A 19,531-nucleotide genomic window follows, 5' to 3' on the forward strand; every position below is an offset into this window, starting at 1 on the left:
ACATGCTCCAACATGGATGAACCTGAGGACAGGGCCCTAGGTGAAATAAGCCAACCACAAGAGGGCAAATACTGAGTGGATCCACTCATATGAGCAGTCTGATTCAGAGACAGAAAGTAGAATGGTGGTTGCCAGGGGCTGGAGGGGGAGGGGCAGGGGCATTGCTGTTTAATGGGTGCAGAGTTCCATTTTATAAGATGAGAAGAGTCCCATGGGTGGAGGGTGGCAAGGGCAGCACGGCAGTGTGGATGTGCTCTAACGCCACTGAACTATACACCTCAACACGGTCAAGTTGGCACATTTATGTTATGTGTATTTACCACAATCAAAACAATTTACATTTTTAGAATGTAAGAATAGATGCTGGATGTATTTTGAAGATGGCGCTAGTCCTGCAGAGAAGCAGCATGCCCCCGAGCCGGATGGGGTGGAAAGAGGCTTGGGGGCTGGCTGTACACCTTTGAGTCTGAGCAGCCTGGAAAGCAGAGCTCTGTGGAAGGAATGGCTCTGAATGGAAAGCAAAAAGCTTGGTTTTATTTCAGTTAAATTTCAGTTAATTTCTCTTGCCTTTCTTCTTTGTGGGGGAGAAGGGGAACCTCATCTCTGGCATTTTATGCTTTTTGAGCTACCCATCACAATGGCCTGCAGGTTCTCACATGGTCTCAGCTTCCCATTGCAGGTATATACAGTCAATTCCCTTTATTCACACTACTTATTCTATAAATCCCTCCACCTCAACACTGACTGAGCTACCACTGAACCGCCGCTCCTAGGGGAAATATGTACATTTGTCTGTACACGCTTCTCAAACAGATTATACTCTTCTCAACAAATCACTCATACCAATAGAGTCTTTTTTCTTTATATTATGAAAGTGTTAAGTGGCTTGCCTGAGGCCATCCCACTAACAGGTGTCAGAGCTGGGATTCAAACTCATCAACTCTCCCCAAAGCTGTATTTGCAGGACTACACTGGTTGGTCCCTACCATCTCCATCCTCTGGTCAACTCTGTGGGAGAGCTGAAACAGAAGGCAGAGTGTCATCTGTCTAACCTCTTTCGGGAACACACCTGTGGGCTGCTCTGTACATGTCTGTGAATGACCACAAGGCATCGCCAGTATTGATTAGGGGATTACAAATAAGTTTTAGCGAGTAAGTGATTTTATAAATATGAATCCATGAATGATATCATATATCATGTCCTATTGTATCATATATCATTATGTGGATATATGGATAATAGAAGATAGATAGATGGTTGATAGATAGATGATGATGATAGATAGATGATAGATAGATAGATAGATAGATAGATAGATAGATAGATAGATATTCTATTTAGATACATCCAAGTTTACTGGGAAGTCAGATTGAGCAATTGGAAAGGAATTGCCACTCTCACCACAGCGACTGCCTGCTCAGCATTTATAAGGACTCTAGAGAACAAATGGCATTGTTAACAGAGGCTGTTAGTGGAGGAAAAAACCCAAGTCTTCAGATAGATGCTTGAGTGCACTCTTTAAGAATAAAAAAGATGCAATTACACGACTTCCAATATACCCCTCTGCACTTTCCTTTTTATCTAATTTATGAACTTAGTTAATTACCTATTCAATAGCCTCAATCACTCAATTTAAGAACAAAGCAGGGAAAATATATTGAGATCCACTGTGTCAACAGCTTTCTAAGAAGCAGTTCATGTAATGTCATATCTTCCATGTTTTCAAAAAAAATGTTTAAATGAAGAATAGGGATAATTTTCTGCCAAGCAAATATATAGGGTGATTAGTTTATAAGGAAGCATTTGACCTGTCAAAAAAGATGTGTATAAATAGCATCTGTAGAGAAGGCAGCTTGCCAGAATAATTTGAATATGCCTCAGAATTCTAAAAAAGAGAATTCTTTCAGAATATTAAATTATTATGACTCTCCCATTCATGAGTTAGGGCTGTATTTTTGTCTAAGACAAAGGATCATCATTATTAAAAATAACGATTGTAGTTTACATTTATTGAGCTATTGTGTTGTTATTCACCTATATTAACTCTTTTGCTTTTCATATAAACTCTCTAAGGTAGGACAATAATTATCTCCAACTTACAGATGAGGGAATGGAGACACCTGAGGCTTAAAAACAAGTATAGATTCAACAGGGAAAAATACAGTTTCCAGCCTCCTGAAAATGATCAATGGGTCCATCATTCTTCCATGTCATTTGTTTCCCATATTCTTAGGCTCCAATATATTTGAGAATTATTGAATCTGTCTTTCCTAGATTTTTCACAATTTTTTTCTTTTTCTAAAATCACGTTTCCTCTCCCTGTAAGTTGTGCATTTTGCTATTGTCTGTTACATTATAAATCAAACAAGATCAGGCATGTTTCTATAAATAGGTAAGGCTGGACAATGGTATTAAATAGGGAGCTGTCCTGCCATGTGTCCTGGAGAAAAGTCACTTCCTCAAGTAACAGTAGGGCCACATGTGTCAGGGTATCTGCCAGGGGAAGGCAGAGCAGGCAGCTTCATGGTAGCAGTCATTTGAAGGCCACTGACTTCATAAAGCTCTCTTCCAACCCATCTGGCAAAACCAGAAACTCCACCTTTAAAGTTGTTTTCTTTGCGTGTTGAAGACTTTTTAATTTCAAACATCTCTACTAAAGGGCCAATCCTGCAAGGAAGCAGCATAGAGCCACGACTTAGCACAGAGTTTGTCAGGCTGTCTGCTCAAAGTAAGGTAAAGACCTGACCATAGGAGATGGATGTCTATAAGCAGGCAACAGCGACTAACAAAAGAACTAGAAGGACACCAAAGATTATATTCCTATACCTAATGGCTGTTTTGCGTGTGAATGATAGAGAGAGGGAAAGAACATAATCTCATTTATAAAGTGATTCAAAGGAGATACAGACAATTAGGACACTTGCTGTTCATACTTCACCTTTGAGTCCTTCCTGGGCTAGATCTCTTAGAAATGACCACCAAAGCTTCTCCTGCTTCCTGGGGCCTTTTGATTGACCAGGTGGCTGGTGCAGCTCCAGAGCAAGTGTTGCTAAAGAGGGATTTGGACTTCCAGTGGAGGTCTGAAAGAGCTGACAATCACTGTGTCCTCAGCTGATGCAGCTAAAAGGTCAATACCATGATTCTTTGACAGCTCTGGCCCTAATAGCCCTACTGACAATTCTTCAGGGAAATCACTGCAGCCTGTGATCCCGAGCCCTTGGGGAGAAATGAGAGATGGTCTGAAGAGGCATCCCTGAAGGACAGAGAGGAAGGGAAGATCTGTGCATCTGTGCTTTCTACACACCTTGAGGGTTACAAATGACTATTTGGCCCTCATTTAACCTGTTGTATAATTTGATGCCATAACCTATAACTTCATGTTAGGAGTATCGTCTAGTTTAGGTGTAATGGAATCAGTAATCAGCAATTGTGATGTAAAAAAAAATAAATTTTATGAAAACACTTTACATAAAAAAAGTGGCCGAGCTATTTAGTTGTTTATATCCACAGAGATCAATGGCTGTGGGACTCAAAGGAAAAAGCACATTTCATGTTCTGTGAATTTCCATTTGTATTACATCAACATCCAGACCAGGAAAAAGGTATTTTGCTCATATGTGGTTATTTAATATATTCTTAAAAATCACTTGAATACAATTCAAATAATAGATTGCTTCAGAGTAGGTTTATTTCTGTTTTCTTAATATTTAATTCAACTCACAAAAATAAAAGAAAAACCAGTTCAATCCTTTGGGTATTATCATAATAATAGTGATAACCTCTAAGGCTAAGGTCAAGGTTGTATGGGGCTGATATGATCAAAGCATGAAAATGTATCATCTATCCTCTGCCATGTAGAATACATCTAAACCTTCTTCCAGTAAAGCAGCTTTTTAAATATTTAGAATAAACTACTCTGTCCCTTCTGAGTCTTCCCAGTAGGGTGACAATTTTCCAGTCCTTTCTTAGGTCAGGCATCCAACATGGCTGAAATTGTCTTTTAATTACTGAGAATAAATTTATTCCATAGCTTTAGGTTTTGTTTGTTTGGAAATAGCTTTTGAAGATCCAAAGCCATTTGCTTCCTGATTCCATTTTCAAGGCTTTGCATATATACTATTTAAGCAGAGAAAGAATTGTTTTAGAAAATGTGTGTTCTTTGTTTAATTGACTGTTTGGTACCCTGCAGTCTATGCCCATAAGCAATGGGATGAATTCAGAAGGCTAAGCATTTAAGCATCCTGTACATGGTAATGACTATAGGATGGAAGAAGAGGCCCTTCTTTAACTGGCACTGCATCAAATCCTGATCTTAGTGAGGTCTCCTTGGCTTAAACTCACAGGGAAGAGATCTTCCATAGTGCAAGTCTAATATTGGACATAAAAGCATTCCTCATGTTATCCTTGTGAGGGGTAGCTTGACAGAATGCAGTGGTTGTCAAACTCTGCTCTACAGAGCCCACACAGTCCCTTACTTGTAGTACTCTAAGTGCTTTGCTTGGAGTGTGGTGGGAAACCAACTGGCCTTTGAGCCCCCTAACCGGTATTTCAACTAGAGCAGCTATGCTTTGTCTATTTTACATATTAGTTTCAAATTAAGGGGGGTTTTGTTTGTTTGTTTTCAAGAAATAGGATTCTTGTACTTTCCTTCTCTCACTCCCATTTTTCTAATAAAAGTTCTAATGTAGTTATTAAGGTCACTAGCTTTGAAATCAGAAATAGGTGGACTCAGATCTAGCTTTTCCACTTGCTAGTTCCATGATCTTAAATGTCTTTAAACCATGGTTTTCTCACCTGTAAAATGGGCTAATAACGTTCATAAGACAACCACTTTATTTTTAAATTATTCCTAAATCATTAAATATGATCATGTCTAATAATTACTAAATTATTAAATATGATAATAGTGATTCCTTCACTCTTCTAGAAAAGCTTTCTTCCTTCTGCTTCCTCAATATCACTTCTATCAGTTAGGATTTGATCAGAGGAGTACAAGAACCATGATTGGTATAGAGTAAGGAACTCATTATAAGGATCAGACTTTATGTAATTATGGGAAGTGGTGAGTCAGTCTACATAATGCCATTTCTTCTGCATCTAGTGCTGGACCTGAAGTCAGCAGGGTTATCAGCCAGGAAGGAAGAATGGTTGTGAGGTAGGGAAGAGCAAAGATAAACTACTCATGAGGGAAAACTGGAACTGAAGACTGTGAGTATTGGTGCTCCAACTTCAAGGATATGGGTGACCTTGCACCGGCTTCCCACACCCACATCTGGCCCTGGATCCAGCAACACCAAAAGTAGGGATCCGGTGGGAACAGGGGCTATCCATGGACCTGGTTCCTACCCTGTGCATCAGAGTAACATCAAGAAGTTCTAACTTCTATATTCTCTTCCCTTTACCTATACCATCTCCATAGATGATCTAACTATTCCTACGGTTTTAACTACCACCTACATTTTGATGACTTCCTGGTTTACCAAAATATTCCTTAGCCTGAATTTTCTATGATTTATGTTATGGTGCTTGAGCTGGAATGACACAGACATCGAAAGCCTGCCACTAGCACTCTACCCCTCGCCAATGACAGACTTGGCTAACAGATGATGGTGATCTTTCTTTATCATCTAAAAGGAGGACTCATAATCTTTTCATAGCACTCTGGCAGCCACTACCAACCAATCAGAATTGATATATGAGCTGCATTATATTTGCTATCCCTAGAGGAATAGGTAGAATTAATTGAGATGGAGTTTAATGGGGATAAGCAAGAGCAATAATCAAATATAAAATTAGAGGAAATGAAAATTTGGCTTAGCATAAACCTGTGTGGAAAAGACTTAGAATTTTTTGACAGTAGGTTCAATATAAGTATGTATTTCAGTGGGTCATTGTTGTCATACACACACACACACACACGCACACACACACACACACACAGCTTTAAAAGCATTGTTAGAATTAATGGTGCACAAGGGCTGTGACCATCCCACTATATGTTGTATACTGACAAAACCACACTAGAGACTTGACCTTCAGTTTGAGGGTTATAGCTTAAGAATGCCATCAACAAACAGGAAATGCCATTCAAAAGGTAATGATAGAGATCATGCAGGGAACTTGAACCTATGTTGTAATGAAAAACATTGTCAACGTGCCAATAGACTTTCAGCCTGGTAAACAGAACGTTAGGGGACAAGATAATTTTCCTCAAGAATGTGATGTATTTGAAGAGATGGTAATAAAATTGTGCACAAAGCAGAACTGAGGCCAGTGGCTGAAGTCAGCCACATTTTAAAAAGAACACCTCCAAGTGAAAGCTGATACAAACAACTCTGCTTGTAAAAACCTTCATGCATCCACCATGGGGTTTTGGACCATACCAATGGTTTCTCCAGAACTTGCACCTTGGGGAGCTTTAGATAATGTAGATTTTTAGGTTCCTCTCTGGATTTATTGAATCACAGTCACCCGTAATTTGTGTTAACAACTTGCACTTGATTCTCTAGAGGCCAGTGTGAGGACCACTGGACTAGATAAGCCCTAAAGAGCCTTTTGTATTTCTGTGACTTCATTCCTAGTCACCTGTTACAGGAGGCAGAATGCGTAATTGTTAGGAGCTTGACTCCTGAGCAGAATGTGTGGGTTCAAAATCCAGCTGTGTCTCCAACCAGCTGTGTGATTTTGAGTAAGTCTCTGTACCTCAATTTCCTCATCTGTTAGATCAGTATAATGGTAATATCTGCTCATAGGGTGTTGCAAAGAGTAAATGGCTAAAGTGAGCACAATGGCATATATAATGTAAGTATTGCTACTATTTTTTATACTGGAAGATGACAAATCCATTTAGAGGACCATTTGATTAATGAATGTGTAAGAAGCAGAGGAGAAAGAAATAATTCAAAACCAAATGCCTTATTTTTTTTTACTTTTATATTATTAATCATCTTTCAAAATGGTCCCAGCTTTAGTAAGCACTGTAATACAGAACATATGGAAATATTTCTTGGCGTGTTACAAGGTTATCAAAGCATATATAGGAAAATGAAATTTACTTTTTAGTAATGTAAAACAATAGAATTTGTAGTGTATAAATGAGGAGGAACAGAAACTGGCAAAACTTGAGTCTCTAGTTTGCTGAGGTTTTTGTGTAGAACTACATCTATTAACTTTTCTTAATAAGATGAAATATGAGGATCTTGGGTATACAATCTGATGAATTTTGATAAATGAAAATACCCTGTAACTACCATCCCAATCAGGTACTTTTCTCTGGAAAATTTCTTGTGCCCCTTCCAGTCAGTCCACTCCCCAAAGACAACATTGTTCTGAATTCTGCTATTATTAGAGAATAGCTTTGCTGTTGTTAAGCTTTATAAGGGGTTGAAATCATACAGTATGTGATCCTTTGTGTCTGATTTCTTTACCTACATGAGACTCATTGATGTTGTTGCATAAATTAGGGGTTTTTTTTTCATTTTATTTTGGTTTTTTGGTTTCTAGGTATTATTCCATTGTATGAATATATTGTAATTTAATTATCAATTTGTGTTGATGAACGTTTAGATTGTTTTGAGATTTTGGCTATTAGACATAAAGCTGCCATAAACATTCTTGTACAAGTCTTTTTTTTTTTTATACTAAGTTTTTGTGTCTCTGGGTTAAATAGTCTAGGAATAGAATTTCTGAGTCTTAGGGTAAATATCTGATTAACTTTATAAGAAACTGATAGCTTTCCCCAGTAGTTTTACCATTTTTGCAACCTCCTCCAGAGGTATGAGAATTCCCATTGTTCTACATCGGCATTTACATTTGGTGTTGTTTTATTTGATGTTAGCATTTGTAGTGGGCACAAGATAGTATTTAAAGGTTCTTTTTATTTTTATTTCCCTGGTGACAAATGATGTTGAGCACCTTTTCATGTGCTTATTGATCATTTTTATATCTTCTTTTATGACTAATCTGATCAAGTATTCTGTCCTTTGAAAAATTGGGTTGTATATCTTTTTATTATTGACATGTATGTAGGAGTTAATTACATATTCTGGACACAAGTGCTGTATGAGATGTAGGCATTAAAATTTTTTTTTTCTCTAGGATGTGGCTCCCCTTTTTGTTTTCTTTATGGTGACTTTTTATAAATAGAAGCTTTCATTTTTTGTAAAATCCATTTTATCATTTTTTTATGTTTAATGTGTTTTGTTCCCTAGGAAATCTCTGCCTATGCCAAGTTCATGAAGCTATTCTATATTTTCCTAGAAGCTTTATAGTTTAAGCTTTTGCATTGAAATCTATAATTAATGTCAATTTTAATGTGTGCTATGAGGCAGAGATTGATGTCCATCTCTTTGTTTCATACATTTACCTGGTTGTTTTAGCACTGTTTGTTGAAAAAGCCTTCTTTCCCCCATTGAATTGCCTTGACACCGTTATTGAAAATCAATGAAAGTGGTCAAAAGGTACAAATTTCTAGTTATAAAATAAATAACTACTAGGGATGTAATGTACAACATGATGACTATAGTTAGCACTGCTACACAGTATTTTCCAAAGTGGCTAAAAAGGTAGATCCTGAAAGTTCTCATAATTAGAAAAATGTATTTTTTTCTTTTTTCTTTTCTTCAATTTTTTAATCTATGTGAGAGGATGGATGTTAACTAAACATATTGTCAAGTCATTATGGGGTACACCTTAAACTTCTACAAGGATGTATGTCAATTATATTTCAATAAAACTGGAAAAAATATCAATTGACCCTTTTTGTGTACACCTAGTTCTGGACACTCTATTGCATTCCATTGATACAATTTATCCATCCTGATGCTAATGCAACACTGTTATGATTATATCAACTTCTGTAGTAAATCTTGAAATCCTCAAGTGAGAGTCCCCCAAATTTTCTTTTTTCAAATTGTTTTGGTCATTTTAGATACTTAGATTTCCACACAAATTTTAGAATCCACTTGTCTATTTCTATAAAAAGCCTGTTGAAATTCTGATCAAGTTTGCATTGAAACTATAGAACTGTTATCTTAACAGTAATGATTCTTTTGGTTCATGAATCTGGTGTATTCTGTCCTTATTTAGGTCCCAGCTCTTAATTTCTCTCAACAATGTTTTGTAGTTCTCAGTCTTGTACAGCTTTTGCTAAATTTATTCTTTTTATTCTTAAGTGTTTTAAAATATTTTTGATACTGTTATAATGGTATTTTTCATTTTTATTTTCCAGTTGTTTGAAGCTATTTTAAGAACACAATTTTTTTTTGCTACTGCCTTTGTGTATGGTGACCTTTTTAAACTCAGTTATTCCAGTAGTTATTTTGTAGGTCCCTTAGGATCCTCTATGAATAAAGACATTTTTACTTTTTCATTTCCAAATCTGTGGACCTTTCACTTTCTTGCTTTCTTTCTTTTAATTGCACTGCCTAGAATCTCTGGCGCAAGGTGTATACAAATGACAAGAGTGACATTCTTGGCTTTTTTCTGATTTTAGAAACTTCAGTATTTCACCATGTAATATATTAGCTGTAGTTTTTTGATAGATGCTCTTTATTAAATTAAGAAGGGTCTTTTCTACTATGCTCAGAATTTTGATTATTAATGGATATCAAAATTTATCAAATGCTCTTTTCTGCATCTATTAAGACTATATTATTTTCTCATTTCATGTGTCAATGTAGTGAATTATATTATTTGATTTTTAAATTTTAAACCACTCTTAACTTCCTGGAATAAACAAACTTGGTTATGATGGAACTAATATGTGTACATGCATACACACACATCTACATCTGTTATGTGTTTCTAATTTTTAAGGGATTTTTTTGGTCATATTCATGACAAATATTGGTTTGCAATTTTATTGTCTTTTAGAGTCTATCAACATTTTTATTGGTGTTATGTTGGCTCTAAAATAAGTATGAGAATATTTCTTCCTCTGTTGACGAAAAGAGTTTGTATAAATTGATATTATGCAATCATGTAAATTGATATTATGCAATCATGTAATGTTTGATAGACTTGTTCAAAGAACTCTCTGGTTCTAGAGCTTTCTTTGAGGGAAAATTTTGAAGTAGAAATTCAATTTCATTAGTAGATAAATAAATGGCAATCCTGATTTTCTATTTCATCATGTGTTAGCTTTGTTAAACTGAATTTTTAAAGACATTTGTCCATCTCATATACTTTGCCAGATTTACTGGCATAACATTGTTCATGATATTATTTCTTTTATTATCCTTTTAAAATGCCTGTAGGACCTGTAGTAATAACAATTCTTTTATATTCATAATTTACGTTCCTTGTTTTTTATAACCTCCAACAGATTTGTTATGAGCTAATACATGCATTAATTCTTTCTAAAAAGCAGATTTGGGTTTTGTTATTTTTTCTGTAATTTGTTTCTATTTTATCGATTTATTCCCTTTATAATTTCTTTTCTTCTACTTGTTATTGGTTTAATGTTCTTGTTTTTTTCTAGTTTCATAGGATTTAACCTTTGACCATTAATTTTCAGTGTCTCTTCCTTTCTGGTATGGAGCCATATACATTTCACTCTAAAAACTGATTAAAGACTGATTAACTGATTAATATGTAATATGGTCATTATCATTCAATTCAAACTATTTCCTAATTTTCATTTGGATTTTTTTTGATCACAGGTTGTTTATAAGTATTTTAGTTCTTTTTAGAAATATTACCATTATTTATTTATTTCAATTGCAGTCAAAGAAACCACTCTACAAAATATAATTACTTGAAATTTAGTACAATTTTTAATGGCTCATCATATTCCTTTAGTTTACTTCCTATATATGCTTGAAAAGTTTGTATATTCTGCAATTGTTGAGTGCAGTGTTCTATAAATACCCATTCGTACAAAATGGTTGATAGTTTTATTTAGATCTTTTAAACTTTACTGAGTTTTTTTGTCTTATTGCTTTATCAACTACTGAGAGAGTAGTGTTAAAATCTCCTGTTATTATGGACTTGACTATTTTTTCATCTATTTCTACCAGTTCTTGTCTCATGTATTCATAAGCCTTATTATTAGCTAAATTTCACTTAGAATTGTTAGGTTCTCCTGATGAATTTCTCACTTTATCATTATAAAACATCCTCTTTATATCTGCAATATTTCTTATCTTGAAATCTGTTTCCCTGATATTAATATGGCAGCTCCACTTTGTATGCTTATTGCTCTCATGGTATGTCTTTTTTCTATCCCTTTACTTTTAACCTATAAGTGTACAAAATATACCTCTGGAGACAGTATATATTTAAATCTTGCTTTTTATCTAGACTGACAATTTCTCTCTTTTAAATGTTTGGTCCATTTACATATAATATAATTATTAATATGGTTGAATTTAACTAAACCATTTGCCATTTATTTTCTATATTTTTCCAACTGTTTTCTATTTTCCTATTCTTCTTCTGCCTTCTTTTGGGTTAATCAAATATTTTTTTTATTATCCTATGTAATTTTTTCATAGGCTCTCTAGCTTTGTATCTTTGTATTTATTTCTAGGGGATTTTATAATTTAATACTCATCCTTGAATGACCACTGTCTATTTACAACTAATATTTACCATTTTATGTAAAATATAATCTTTTAACAGTATTGTTCTACTCCTATCCATTCTTGTGCTATTGTTATATATCTAACACATACATACACGTTATAAACACCATAATACACAATACAATGGTATAGTTTTTTAAATTGTTTTCTCTCTTCAAATAAATTTAGAGTAATAAAAAAGATAGATACCCACATATTAATCATTTATCGTATTCTTCATTTTTTCCTGTAGATCTGAGTTTGTATCTGGTACCATTTGCCTTCTACCTGAAGAGCCTTATAAGCATTTCTGTGATGTAGGTCTGCTGACAAACTACTCTCTTAGTTTTTGTTTATTGAAAATGTTTTTATTTCACTTTCAATTTTGAAGGATATTTTTGCAGAATATAGAATTCTGGGTTGGCAGTTGCTTTGTTTTGTTTGTTTGTTCATTTGTTTGTTGAACAGTCCTAGCCCATTTCCATTCCTGGCCCTCTCTGCTTACTATTCACTCTCCCTGGACAACACTCTAACCAGTTTTTTGCATCACAGCCTAAATATCATCCCTCTGGTTTCATTTCACACTTCTCAGAGAACTCTGTTGACCATACTGTCCAAAATCACCCTTCCTCCCCATTTCTCTCTCATTATCCTGTATACATCCTGAGTGACATCTTCACAATCTGTAATAATGTGTTTGTTTACTTGTTTCTTGTCTTTGAACCTGACTAGCTACATCAAAAATTATTTGGTCTGTTTTATTCTCTCCTACATTCTTGGCATTCAGCAAAATTAGCTGGCATTTTAATAAAGGTGCAATGATGTTTCAGTAATGTAAAATGGATACAAGTGAAGTTGCAGGGGCACCTAAAGTCTGGCTTTGTGAGACTTGAAAAGACTACATTGAGTAGTCCCATACTGCTAAACACTCCAGGACCATCTGTTCTACACTCTGTGCTAAGAATACAAATGCAAAAGTGATGCATCTTCAAGAAGTTTTCCCAAATTCTCTACGTTAGAAACAATCTCCCCCTCTATTCCCATGCATTCCATTCCTCCTGACTGTGGTACTTTTTATGATCTACCTTGCACTATTGCTGTTTGTATATATGCCTTATCTCTCCAACTGGACTGCCAGGTCCTTGCAGCAGTGACTCTATTTTCCAACACATACCAGCAATCCTGCAGAAATAACCTTTAGGTATGCTAAGGTTTCAGGATACTCTTGATATCATATTGCACTGCAAATGAGTTGAATAAGGAAGTTAGCATTTTTGTTTAATAAGATTCTCTAGTTCTCTGAGGAAAAAGGAGCTGTATAATTCCAAACTAATTAGGATTTCAACTGAGCATTAATAAAGGCCTAACTTCCCACCAAGGACACTGTGTCATGTGTGGGGGAGGACTCCTCTGCCCCTTCTCTGCCTTTGTTCTTGTTTATACCCACTGCCTTTCTAGTTTATGCTTCCTGTAGTTTACATCATAATAAAGTGCCAGATATTTCCTGCCCATGCCTCTGTTGGGCTGCAAAGCATGAGAACTGTAATGAAAAGCACAGATCAGAATATTTTTTAGATTTGTTGGTGATCTTAAAAATGCCCATTTTTTAAAGCATAAATATTTATGTCTGTTGCCAAGCTGAACCTCCATTTGTTATGAGGAGAACTTTGATTAGTCTGTAGTCTGAAGAGGACCCATATGAATACTAGTTATCGTTTATTATGACAGCATTGATGGAAAACCCAGGGAGCAAGGCCTGAAGCTGGTTTTCATATTCCGATTCCATGCATAAAAGAAGGAATGGACCAGCCCTGCAGAAGCATTCAAACAGCTCACATGCTGGTTGTGATAACTTATATTCTCTGGGTTTGTGGACTACAGTCATCTTTCTGAGTCATGCACACCTGTGAAATGGAAAGGTGATGTAAACACAGCTCTTCTCTATGGCATAGCTTTCTTTTCTCCTCTCCTCTCCTCTCCTCTCCTCTCCTCTCCTCTCCTCCTCACCTCCCTTCCCCTCTTCTTCTCTTCTCTTCTCTTCCCTTCTCTTCTCTTCTTTTTCTTAAGACCCAGAATTGTTCTAACAAATTCAAGTAACCAAAAAGGGTATGAATGCATGGGCCAGTTCCAGTTCTTTTTAAGGTGTAATTGTATTTGTGCATGTGTGTGGTATGGTTTGGGTTACAGGTCTGAAACTTCTTACAGATTCCCAGGCCCAATGCAAAACTTACAGAATCAGAATCTCTGGAAGCTGTGGCTGGGAATCTGCATTTCAGCATGATTGCTAGAGGGTGCATCCACACTCGGAAGTTTGGGAATCATTGCTTGAAGTAATAGAGAGTTAACGGCTGTCTGTTGCATCTCTGTGCTGTCAACCTGTGCTGGGAATGTTTTCAGTTCCTTAGACTGATTCCCAAGAAGATTCCAGAGATCCGTGGTTTTATTGTTTTTTTTTTCCCCCATAACTGAATTGACTCTAACTTGAACAATTAGGTAAGTCAGTGTCCAATTATGTAATTGAAACTGAATCAAAAACAAGTTAGTCCTCACACTGGCCAGCCCAGTTTATCATAGGACACGAAAAACAGGTTTCTCTGAAACATGAATGGGGTCCCTAAGAACTTGAAAGGCTCCAGGAAGTTCTGCTGTTTGTCACGTTATTGATGATGTTGCAACATTCTGTCAGTAGGACTCACAGGACGTAATCAGAAAGCAACGTTATTCTTGCCCACCCCCACGCCCTTTCAAACCATCTCTGTGGGGGTGAATTCTTTACTACTCCTTGGATAAGAACTAGGGTAAGTTTCGTGAATTTTTACTCACTTTTAAGCTGGAAAGAGTTCTTTACTCCCATTCCTAGATACATAAAAGTTCTATGTCATTAATTGATCTATCCAGGATAGAAAAATAATTTTTAAATATCTCCAAACTTTATTAAAAGTTAGTTTTTCCCCCTCCCTTAGATCAGATCTACTTGGGCTGCCTATTTGCTGTGGGAAAAAAGAGTTCAGTAGGCTCCTCTCTTTTTCTCTGCCCAGGGTTCTTGCTTTTCTTCTAAGGTTTTGCTTTTATCCCTTTAGCTCAGAAGGTTGCCTCAGGTTCCTCCAAGGCTGAGGGATGCAGGGTTTCAGGTTATAGTGGCAAGGGGGATAAAAGTTGACTTGATAGATAAACATAAAAAGCTGGCATAGATGCTGCCATACCTGGCAGCAGCTGCAAACTGACTCTTCTTTTCATGGGGTGATTTCATGGCTTTTCAGGAACTCAGCATTACTTTATATGGGCTAAGCATTTCCTCTGGGGTCACTTTAAGTCTCTAGATACCCAACTGAACACTTTTAACATCTTTCTGCCGAGGTCTGATGCCCTCAACTCCGATATCCAAAACATTGCCAAACCAGCTCTGCTCATACACAGGACACACGTGGGTCTGTGGGAAGCTGTCATGTATCTTTTACTCTGACAAGCTGTGAGAATACATGCCAGTCCTGCCACCTTTCTTGCTTTGCCATCAAAGTTGTTAACAAACCACGGACTCCAGCATTTTGAATCTTGCAGGGGGTATAAAGAGTACAGTACATGGTTTTCCAAGTTCAAGGAGGCACTTCTGAAGATCTTTAGGGAGTTAGTTCCACTGAAGTCTTTTCCCATAGGCTTGAGGTGAGAGTGAAGGACACCCGCAATTCACATGGAGGAAGGTAAGTAAAGCAGTACAATACGACTCCTTTAAGAAATCTTCTACCTATTTCTTTCATTCTTCTCCAACCTCTTTTAGACTGGTTGTGGGTGGTCGGCTTGGGATTAGAAATTGGTTCTGGACTATTTCCTTTGGATGTTTTAAACTGGGACTTTGATACTTCACTTTAGTAATGTGGGTAGAGGGCTTCAACTTAGGGCTTCATCTGTGACATTGAGGAAAAAATAATCCCATTTTAATATCACGTTGAAATCATAATAGTAGCTAATTTATGTTGATCACTTGTTATCTAGCACATACTCTTTCATACATGCTTTATCTCACTCAGTCCTTCCCACAATCCTTTAAGGAAAGAGAAGTCCAGAGAAGTCAACTAATTTGTATGAAGTTACCCAGGTTGCAGGTTACACAATTCTACTGAAACTGTGCTTTATTTTCCTTTTAGAAAAATGAGAATGATTTTGTCTCTTAGAAAGATGATATGAATTATCAGGGAAAAAATGCTACAGCTGTTTGTAATTCTGGCTTTACAATGGTAAGACATAGAATGTTGGAGCAAAATTAATAACAACTGTCACTTGATAAGCATTTTAATATATTTATTTGCCTAATTCTCACAACAACCTTGTGATGTGAATGGCTTTGTCTTCATGTTGAGGCCAGGAAGAAATTGCATGATTTCCCCTAGATCATACAACCAGGAATGATTGGAGCTAAGATTTAAATTCAAACTTTCAGATCATGATTCACAGTTTACTTTTCTCTCTATTCTGATGGGACACACTAGCAGAAGGAATGTGTTTCATGTGGGTCTCTGAGCTGTGGCAAATGTTTAAAGTTTGGTTAAAGCTACTTTCTAACACATTTGAGTCTAGATGAATCAATATGATAAAGAAGTCAACGTTTTTACTAAACTCCTTGAAAGCAAAGAGCATCTTCCTCATCTTGTAATCCCTAGTGCCTGGTCCAAAGTTGATACTTTATTAATGAATGAATTGAATGAATTAAATTGATAAATTAATGAATAACTTTATTTTAAACTCTTCGGTGGAAAGCAAGCTTTTATATAAATTAGATTATTATCCATCTCTTGAGTATTTACATTTTATAAGATGATCCTGGAGGAATTCAAATGAATAAGGTCTAAAGTTGAATTTGTGATTTTGCCATTGGAATAGTGTTGAAAGAGTAATTGAGACAGAGTTTTTCTCTGGAGTCTCAAATTTCATTGCATATACGACAGTATACTATGTCTATATGCCTTAAGGAAAAAGTAGAATTGTCTTTGGGTAACAAAATGTCCAGAAATATCGTATCTCAAGGAAGCATGTTCTAATAATTTTAGGCATCCAGAAATGGAGCAGCCGGCTTCTAACTTCTACTAAGATGGTGTTGGCCGGGCTCTGTAATTAGGATTGAAGTGTTAGTGGGGTAGACCAGATGCCCTGTTACATACTTTGTCCTAAACTTTTAGAGATTCTGGTATCCATTCAGGTAGTGATGGCAAGGATGCAGCTAATCAAGTCTGTTTGTTGTCCACAGGTCTGAGGCGCAATTACAGATGTACCATCTGCAGTGTCTCTCTCAACTCCATAGAACAGTATCATGCCCACCTGAAAGGATCTAAACACCAGACCAAGTAGGTACTTTCATGCTTTCATCCTTCAGTCCTTTTGTATATAATTTATAACATGGTGGGGGAAAAAAGGCTAAACATTTTACCTATTTCAAAATAAGTCAATGGAAACGACATCTCTTTATCTCCAAAATTTACCTGATATTTATGCTAGACCCTCTAGGGTCTGCCTAGCACAACTTAAAGAATGGCTTTTCCTTTTTTGGCAAAAGTAATGACAGTGTCTTTTGTTTGCTTGTTTTCATTCTTTAATTTTTTCAAGAACGGTTCAGCACATTTTCATAAACTTGGGGAAACTTCTAGATCTATACTGAGTGTTTTTAAATAAACAATGTTACCTCTGTTTGGAGGATGTGCCAGACTTCAGTGTTGTGAAGTTAAATTCTGTGAATGTCTTCTGTCACTTAACATTTCTAGGTGAAAATTGTTGATTAGTATAGAAACCTAACAAATCCCCGGTGTATTAAGGTATTCACATGCGTAGCAATTTCCAATTAAATGGCAACTTGTTCTATCCTCCCCACCCCCGCAATTCTCATAATTTTAAACCAGAAAATGTTATCAGGCATAATTTCAACTATATTTATACTGTGCATCTTTTTAAAAAAATCAATGGTGTTAGCTTTATAAGTATTTTTAAAATAGCTGCTAGGATTACTAATAAAATCTAATAAAATAGGAAAAAACAAAGAATATCTCAAAAATATATAATCTTCCTGGGTGTAATTTTTTAATTTCTCTCATATTCATTAGCAGAATCATTCAACAGATTTGGCAGTATCAAGGTCTCATGAATAATGAATGATTCAGTCAACAAACATTTATTGAGCACCCACTACGTGTGAGACTCCGAGGTGTGCCCTCGGGAAGAAAAGATGAATTGAATGAGGCCTTCCTCTTGTGGAGCTCCCTTCCAGGCCGGGGAAACAGCCATGTGAACACAGGGATTGTTCTCTAATACCTTAATGTGTACACCCATATCTTTGAGTACCCAGGAGAGAGCAACCAGGGAGAGACTGACAGGGACATCTGTACAGAGTCTGAGCAGAGAAATGAGGTCGTGGTCTGATTTTGCTCACCTTCTTAATAACCATGGTGACTAGTATAGCACTAGATACATATGAAGGGCTTCATAAACATTTTTGTTGAATGAATGTGTGATTTTAAAAGATAAGTAACAATTTTCCAGGCAGGGATATGAGGAAGGTGCATTCCAGGCAAGGACATTTTTTTGCAAAGATATTATAAAGATGTAGGTCACAGGTGTCTGAAGTAGGTGAGGAAATTTAAGCCCAGGATTAGTTATGGACTCTCAGACTTTCCTCAATTTGTGCCGCCTCATGAGTCGAAGCCGCTTTCATGACTTGCTTTACTCTGATCCACCCCCAGAGGATTTGATCAAGGTAATTCTTCAAAAAGAAGATTGTCTCTGATTTGTAATGGAGTACCTAGAGCACTTGTATTGAATACTGGACACTGAGGCTCCCACCCCAGTCTATCCATTGTGTCTCTAACTAGCATGTTGTAAGAGGCACCGAATGCATTCTAATCCACATGCATCTGATGGACACAGAGACATATCTCAACTAGCTGCAACAATAAATGATAATCTTTTAGGGACATGCATTTATTGCTCTTAACAAACAGAAAATGGTAGACAATAGTGACTTTAAGTGGCACAAATTCTGTAAGTAAATAATGCAAATGGTATCTCCAGCTTCAGGAAAGTATCTATTTCTCTATGTGTACAGGAATTTTCACATCCATCATCTCATTTACTTCCATGAACTACCTTCAGATAAACGTCGTTAACCTATTATTTTATACAAGAACATGAAGGCTAAGAGAGACCAAATAACTTACTGAACATCGCCTTGCCAAAAATGGCAGAATGAGGATTGAACCTAGCAGTGTCTGACTCATGCTTCTACTTATCCCATCTCTCTGAGTTACCACAGACAGGCCTGGAGTGGAGGACTGCCAATAGAGTACAATGAATTTGAATTTTGAAAAAGAGAGCATTACTTTCCAGGTGGCTTTAATAAATATCTGTTACTTGAGAAATGTGTATCTCCTACCATGCTGCCTTCTTTCCAGAAAAAAAGACACTGTCTCTGCCTCAAAAGCACAAGGTGCTCTCCTAAAGAGTGAAATGAGGGAAACATGAAGAAACTAATTGCAAAAGCCCTGTCCTACACGATTATTTCATCTGCCCTTATAGCTAATGGGTAGTGTGTGTGTGTGTGTGTGTGTGCGTGTGTGTTTCTAAAACAGATTGTTCCATAATTTTCTTGTAATCCCCTTGTCAGGTTTGGTATCAACTTTATGCTGCTCTCATTAAACAAGTTGAGAGGTTTTCCCTCTATTTCTAAACCCTGAATGAGTTTGTGGTAAACTGCTATTACTTCTTATTTAAATATTACGAAGAATTCATTGAGAAGCCATGGAGATTATACTGTGGGAATATTTTTATTAAAAAATTTAGTTTCTTTAAAGAAACATTGCTCATATTTTCTATTTCTTCTTGTATCAGTTTTAAATTAGCTATTTTTCAATGACTTTGCCATTTTATCTACATTTTTAAATGTATTGATATAAATTTGTTCATGATATCTCCTAATTTTATTTATAAT

General features: G+C 36.2%; 1 protein-coding gene across 3 annotated transcripts in view; it reads left to right on the top strand.

Moving 5' to 3' along the window:
- The window catches only part of ZMAT4 (zinc finger matrin-type 4), a 466,414-nt gene that overhangs the window by 283,846 nt on the left and 163,037 nt on the right, over positions 1-19,531 (top strand). For all 3 annotated transcript variants that reach the window (XM_002918539.4, XM_034647643.1, XM_034647642.1), the window contains one exon: positions 16,805-16,901. In XM_002918539.4, coding sequence (XP_002918585.2) covers positions 16,805-16,901 — 97 coding nt within the window. The remainder of the gene's footprint in view (positions 1-16,804; positions 16,902-19,531) is intronic.

Source organism: Ailuropoda melanoleuca, chromosome 18, assembly GCF_002007445.2.
Source record: "Ailuropoda melanoleuca isolate Jingjing chromosome 18, ASM200744v2, whole genome shotgun sequence".
Classification (NCBI taxonomy): Eukaryota; Metazoa; Chordata; class Mammalia; order Carnivora; family Ursidae; genus Ailuropoda; species Ailuropoda melanoleuca.